The sequence below is a fragment of the Arvicanthis niloticus genome, chromosome X (assembly GCF_011762505.2).
Source record: "Arvicanthis niloticus isolate mArvNil1 chromosome X, mArvNil1.pat.X, whole genome shotgun sequence".
Taxonomy (NCBI): Eukaryota; Metazoa; Chordata; class Mammalia; order Rodentia; family Muridae; genus Arvicanthis; species Arvicanthis niloticus.
In genome coordinates this window covers 33,497,060-33,504,646 of record NC_047679.1, presented here as the reverse complement: position 1 = coordinate 33,504,646, position 7,587 = coordinate 33,497,060, and the positions used below count along the sequence as shown (strand labels likewise).

At 44.8% G+C, this 7,587-nt stretch overlaps 1 protein-coding gene across 1 annotated transcript; it reads left to right on the top strand.

Annotated features, from left to right (window-relative positions):
• The first annotated feature begins 5,859 nt into the window (after positions 1 to 5,859).
• On the top strand, positions 5,860 to 6,807 carry LOC117695241 (melanoma-associated antigen 10-like). The gene has a single exon (XM_034486090.1). The coding sequence runs from the start codon at positions 5,860 to 5,862 to the stop codon at positions 6,805 to 6,807; it is 948 nt and encodes a 315-aa protein (XP_034341981.1).
• The last annotated feature ends 780 nt before the right edge of the window (positions 6,808 to 7,587 follow it).

Here is a 7,587-nt window from a genome sequence, read left to right as displayed (position 1 = left end):
GACTGAAAGTTGACGACTGGATATTTTATGCTGGATCCCGGACCCACAGGCTCAGACAACTAAGCCACTTCCTGATGGCCTTGGGATCAGGAATCAAACAGGAGCCCCATTACTGGAAAGAGCTTGGCTTCCAGTGTCCATACTGGTGGGCAGCCTGGGGACTGGTTGTTGTGCTTCTCCGGGTTTAAGGCATGCCTCAGTGAGGACTTGGGCATGTGAGTCCCTCCACAGTCATATATCTGGTGACATGGGGCTTCCGGAACGTTTGTGAGGTCCCTGAAGTTAAAGGAACCTGTGTGCTGACGGGTGATGTAGAGCACCTCGCCAGCCGTTCATTTCCGGTGACTTTGTGGACTCAGCGCCATTTTGTGAGCCATCTGGAAGGGAGGTCGCGGAGCCGAGCCAGTAGAGGTAAGAATTTTGAGTTCATCCCTAAACCTACCAGGATTGAAGGTTTGTACATAATACAGACGCCTCCTTTAGCCTGCTTAGGTCCCAGTAGGGTAACCTGGGGGGAACTAGGTTCTTATTCCTCGATTCTAGAGACTGCGTAAAGTTGCCATTTTGAAGCATGCATGGGGAAAAGCTACGGAACAGTTGGCTGTGTCAAACTAGTAGCTGAGAGTGGACTGTGGAAGGGTGGGTTGGGTCAGTGGGACCCAGATAATACCGTATGCATGGTATATCCTCAGCAAGTAGGGGCAGCTTCGCGGGAATGAGCCCATACCCCATTTCATCCTGGACTCTGTCTTTATGCATCCTTTTACAGGTTCCCAGAAAGGCAGGATCAGGTGACAGTTTTAGTGTGGAGTGAACTCGTGGAGTGGCTGGTTGAAGATGGATCCAGGAGTCATAGGCTCAAAGAATTAATTAGGTTTGTATCCCTTTGGGATCCTGAAGGAAACAGGAGCCTCCTTAGTGTAAAGAACCTCGGTGACAGTTTGCATGTAGGAGGACTTGGGAGCCTGAAGGCCATTGGGTGAGGTTCAGTGAGTTTCAAGCCTGCCTCAGTGCTGACTTTAGGTAATGAGACACTCAACAGCCATATCTATCTGGTGACATGGGAAATTTGGGAATGTTTTGTAAGGTCCTAATTTTTTTTTAGGAAATTTCTGGGCTGATTTTTGAGATAGAGTGATTGGTCAGCCTTTTATATCAGGTGACTTTGTGGAGTTGGTGCCATTTTGCAAGTCCTCACTGTGCCAGTTGAGGAAAGAATTTCAGGAAAAGAACAAAACTTTTGACACACATATTTCCCCTGAGAAAATATCTCTTCCTGCCCAGGATTTTGTCTTTGGGAAAGAGACATCCCCTATTGTTAGCATAGCTCCAAGTAGAGCTCACTGGTAGGATCTAGATCCTTGCTCCATGATACCTGAAGAGTCAGGATAGTCACTATTTTAAGTTCTTTTGTGAGAGAAGGAGCTGGAATACTATCCTGGGTGAAACGAGTTCCCAGAAATGTATTGTAAAACCTCTGCTTGACCCTACAGCCTCTAGGATGGCAAATGTGAACTCCACCAAACACAGGCCTTTTATGAAATAAGCCTCATCGTCTTCACTCTGTGAGGACTCTGAGCATAGGCACCACTTCAGAAACCAGGGATCAGCAATCATTTTAAAGTAAAAATGGGAGAAGAGAGTGTGTGTTGGTAGCTGGTTTCTAGATGGTTATTCTCATACAACCTAGCTAACTTGTATCATTTTCAGGGACTTAATCCAAATGGGGGCAGTTCTGTGGGGACTAGGTCTGTATCCAAGATTCCAGATTGCATATAGGGAGTTCCAGGACTCAGCATCATCTTGTGATACTCCTTGGAGAAAGACAGAAATGCGTTGTGTGTGTGTGTGTGTGTGTGTGTGTGTGTGTGTCTGTTGTGTTGTGTTGTGTTTGTGTGTGTGTGTGTCAGCTTACACGAGGCCAAAGGTCTCCATCAGGTTATAAGGTGCAATGGGAATGCAGATTTCACCCTTCAGTTAGTATTGCATGGAGTATGCCATGCATTTTGGCATGAGCTGCTTGCTGAGTCCATCTTCTTGCACCATGAACACAGGTGTTTTTAAGGAGTTCCCAGAAGGAGGTTTACATCACATTCAGGGAGGAAGTTAGATCTGAGAGTGGACCATAGAAGCTGCAGTTCAGAGAAAGGGCCACATAACATAATCACTGGGCAGTAATCATGGCCCCAGATGCAGGAATCAGCCTGTGCTCACTGTCAAAGACACAGAAAAACAGTTTTTAATAGTTACATCAGCCCAAGTGGTAGCTTCACATTCAGGCTCTGTAACTTGCCTGTGGGTCTGTTGCTAAGGCCCCTGGCAGGCTACCAGTGTGGATGTCAACTTTTGGGTCATACCCCTTTTAGGGTTACATATCAGATACCCGGCATAGAAGATGTTTACATTATGAATCATAGCAGTTGCAAAAGTATAGTTATGGAATAGCAACCAAAATAATTTGATGGTTGTGGGTGACAACCACATGAGAAACTCTATTAAACATACTCAGCATTAGGAAGGGTTAAAAATACTGATCAAGAGGGTACCCAAGTTGTAGTTCAGTGGGTCCATTTGGAGGAATGGGCCTCTTCCCTTCCTTTCCCTGAGAATCATTATCTAGGAGACCTTTAGGAAGATTGCAGAGAGGAATATGTTGTCAGTTAACATGTTCTCTGTGAGTTGGCTGCAGAAGCCTCATCCAAGGGAGAAAGAAAGGGCCAGATAATCAAGCAACATTGTATTCCTTTGAGAGGCTTGCAGCAAAACCCTCTGGGTTGGTAGGAGTGAGCTTCTCCAACTGCAGGAGGTCATTTGGAAGACTCCAAACATTTTGTGTGATTTCTGGAATTTAGAGAATGCTCCAGTTCTCACTTAAGGGAATGAATCGCTCTCTGCAATACCTACATCTAGGTGCTTAGGGAGGTGTCATAACAGAGCTTTCATGTTCTGGGAGGGGTGATACAAGCTTTCAGGGTCCAGGTGAGTGTACAGTAGACTACAAAGCCCCTTTTCATAACAGAAGGTCCCCAGATAAAGCAGCTTCAGCTCTGCTGTCTAGTAGACACAAAGGTTGGGCCCTTGTAGGAATCAGATGTTTGCCCAGTCTGGTTTCCAGCCGTTGGTTATAGTACAGATGGCATTTTTAGAACTTCCTGGGGGAGGCAGGACTTGGTCTCTTCCTGACTCAAGTGTAAGCTGATGGTAGAGTTCAGATGCCCTATACAATGCAGACAGCCTGAGTCAATCCTATTGTAACGACTGGCTCACCTGAAAGAAACAGGAACCATTATTTTTGGTTAAGTACACCTGCCATACCACTACATGTATATGTAAGGACTTGCAGGACACAGAACATTTTCTGTTTTGAGCTTGTAGACTGCCTTACTATCAGAGTTAATGGAATTTCACATTGCATACAGAGCATCCTTTCTGTACAGTGAGTCGACAGATAATATGAGTTGACTGTTGTGGTGTGTGCTATACTGAAGAGTCCTGTAGCTTGAACCAAAATCCTCACCTAACTGGGTGGAATGCTTTCATAGGAGTAAGGTTCTATCCTCCAATGGCACTCAGAATTACTTACTTCTTTTTGGATCAATTGAAAAACAGAGGGCCAAGGCCCCACAAACTGATATGGCAAGAACCCTTGGAGTCGTAAGTGGAGTAGTCTACTTTGACCTTAGTAGATATAAGGTCAGAACATTTTTCTGAGGTCCATGGTAAAGAGGAGTAGGATGCATCACTAGTCAAGGCAAAATCTAGGGTTCACTAGGGACAGCACACTACATAGTCAAACATTGACACTTTTTTCTCACTTGCTCTCATAAGCTTTGTGGCCCTTAAGACACTCACTGTTATACAGATATGCTTTATTATCCCTTCTCTCCCCTCTCCAAGGTCGGCAGGCCTATCTACAGAAGGATATTATCAGAGCAGCAGAGGGAGCAACATAGAGGTTACCAGAGGAGGTGTCCATGGTTTGTATGCAGTCTAGGTGAGTTTCAGTTATGATGGTGAGAACTAAATGTGAAAAAATGTACAAACCCACCCACAGCAAGGGATGCCACAAAACCTGGCCACCTCACTTATAGTTTTCTGGATATTTCTGTTTACGTGGGCATTGTGACTGCGTCTCTGTTATGCTTCCTGATTTGTTCTGATATTTCTCTAGGAGGTGAAGTCTTTGATCCCAGGGGTGATGTCCTGTTGGCAGAAGAAACAAATTATGGGCAACAAAGATGAGTCCCAGTATTAGCCATATCACAGACATGTATTCTAGGGACTCTATGTGTCCACAGTACAGAACATAGGCACTGTAATGCCTGATAACATTCTGAGGGCAACATTCAGAGGCATTAAGTGGCATGCTTACTTTTACCTTGGGTAGGAAGGTGGGAGTCTTCAGCGAGATGTGGTCTTGTGTCATTTGCACATAAAGGAAGGTGTCAGGATGAAATCAGTTGAATAAAGCTCATGTGGTCTTAACAAAACCCAATATCACCCCAGATGAGCTCAAGCCATGTGAACAATCCAGGATAACCCACTCAGATAAAAAGGGATGTGCCATTTCTCAGATGTCATGAAGGAGTGCAAATTGACCAGAGTGGGTATCCATAGTTAAAATCAAGGGTCCCGGGATGATGTATGTCCTAGATTGTATGATTTTCACAGGCCCCACACAAACTTGTCAAATATCTCACACATGCAGTACTGTGTGGAGATGTCTTGCTATACACCCTGTCTTGTTTTCAGGTCACTGGACTCAGGGAGCTGAAAAACCTGGTGAAGAGGCATTTGAGAAGACTCATCAAAGGGAAGATCTCAGGAGTGTCAGGACTGAAGGTGAGGACTGAAGATGCCCTGCATTAATACGAGAGGGGAAATGTGCCCTACCTGCCCTCATGTAAGCTCTGAGGTAGATCAGAGACCATAGATGATTTACCTCACCTCAATTCCTCTTGCCACTGTATATCAGTAATAGGCTCTTGGTTCAAAGAAACCTGCCTTAGACCATCAGGAGAAGCAGTACAGTGCTGGTCCCTGATCAAGGAGAGTGTTGGGCAGGTCTGACATCTGACACCTCAGGACATATGAAAACCATTAAATTGTCTCATCTCTTGTAATTTAGTCTGAACAGGGGTCGGCAGATATGAAGCTCTATTAATCCCTTTTACTAATTTCCAGAGAGGTGAACACTGAAGTGTTTATTATAGGCCAGGATAAGGGCAGTGTCCAACCCTTGACAGAGAAACATAAGGGCCCAGAATGATCACACAAGAAACCATTTACCTTAAGTAGGTTTACACCCCACAGTTCCTCTCTCCCTTTTTTTTAACCTTGGGAACTCAGGTACCAACTAGAAGTTAGCATATATGTGATTTTGTAAGCATCTCTTACAGTGATTCCAAAGTGGAAGATAAGAAAATCATCCACTGAGATAGTGTCCTCAGTTCCCGTAGAAGAGCAAAACTATGTATCCTCAGAACTGATAGGGATGCCCATCCTGCAAGTATAAATCAATTGTTCCAACAACTGAGAAAATAGACACTCCAAGTTCCCTGGCCTCAAATATTCTAATGGTATCCACGAGTTTATCTCCTCTGTGACCTGGCTGCACTCCAAACAGCTAGGTTACTTCCTGTTTCAGGCTTTCAGGATTCTAGGATTGCTTAGAGTCCTTGTCCCACTAGAGGCATCCACTCAGGAGATCTCAAGAAACATGAAGGCATTTGAAGTCAGTGTGACATGGTCTGTGATAAAAATCTACTCACCCTCCCCTTTCTCCATCAGGCCTGTGTATCCTCCCTGCTTAGATTGGGAGACTGTCCTTCCTGCCTGTTGTTACCAAAGAAAGTGATAATGGCTGAGCCCCATAACACCCAGTGCTGCAACCTCCAAGACAGTGGTCAGGCCCAACAGGAGTTAGCCAATGCCCAGACTACCACGGCTGAAGGAGATGAGGAGGAAACAAGCACCACCTCCCATCAGGTGTATGGTGGTGGAATACCAAGTCCTCCCCAGAGTCCTCAGAGAGCTTCCTCTCCCTGTGTGGCACTGGCCTCCATTCCTGATGGCCCATCTGAGGAAGCTTCCATCAAACCATTAGAAGAGCTGGAAGATCCACTATATTTGTTGCACCATGCACAGTACATAAAGGTGTATGACTTGGTGGAATTTCTGCTTTGCAAATATCGAATGAAGGCATTCACCACCAAAGCAGAAATGCTGGAGTGTGTTGGTAGGGCATATGATGAGTACTACCCTCTGATCTTTAGTGAGGCCTCTGAGTGCTTGAAGCTGGTCTTTGGCATTGATATGGTAGAAGTGGACGCCTCTGTCCACTCCTACATCCTTGTCACTGCCCTGGGGATCACCTATGATGGGATGCTGACTGATGTCCAGGGTATGCCCAAGACAGGCCTCCTCATAGTGGTATTGGGTGTCATTTTCATGGAGGGAAACTGTGTCAGTGAGGAGATTATCTGGGAAAAACTGAATAACATAGGGTTGTGTGGTGGGAGGGATCCTTACATACATAAAGACCCTAGGAAGCTCATCTCTGAGGAGTTTGTACAGGAAGGGTACCTGGAATACAGGCAGGTGCCCAGTAGTGATCCTCCTACCCATGTGTTCCTCTGGGGCCCCAGGGCCTTTGCCGAAACCACCAAAATGAAAGTCTTGGAGTTTTTTGCCAGTATTGCTAAAACTCACCCCACAGCCTACCCTGAAAGGTATGCAGAGGCTTTGGAAGATGAGATAGACAGGGTCCAGAACTGGATCTATCAACGCATGCTTCAACAGGTCTGACCTGGGCACATCCTAGTTCACTGGCAATTCCCTTCTAACATCAGGTCAGACCAAGCCACTAATCGAGTATTGTACCCTCACTTTAGAGCTGGTGGGAGGAGACCATGAAGCATTCTACTTTTATTCTGTTTAGGTCACTTTAGGATTCTTGTTCTTTCAAATTGCTAACACAATTACTACCAGGTCCACTAGTTTTAAGTTTCAGTCATTTGTAGTTCATGCACTGTTGTTTTTCCTGGTTTGAAGAATTTCATTATTTTGAAACCAAATTAGAATGACTTCTGTCTTAATTTGTAAAATGCCACAATAGACAAGTGACATTGAAATAGGATTTTCCTGGGCAATGGGAAAAACCTCGGGAATAATTTAAAAACAAGAATAAAATAAAGTTTTGATTGTCTTAAACTGTTTAGTGTCTTCGTGTGGTTAACAAATGAAAACCACAACTAAAAATGGCTAATAGAGTTTCTATCACAAAAGTCTTGACTGGTTTCCCATTCATATTAAGGTCGTCTCCAGACAGTTTGGCATTGGCTGAAGCCAGATGTATCTTTACCTTCAGAAAAGTGATACATACATACAGACAGACAGAGAGACATATTTGAAGCCAGAGCCATCATTTTCTCTTGATAGATTTTGGGTCGGAACCACAGCTCTATCAATACATTTAGGAGTTCTTAAGGACCATTAGCACTAGAACATAAGTTTTGCAGAGGGGTGGAGTGAGGCAAACACCCTATGTCAATGGTGTAAGCCAAGGCATTGTGGGAGTCTTAGACA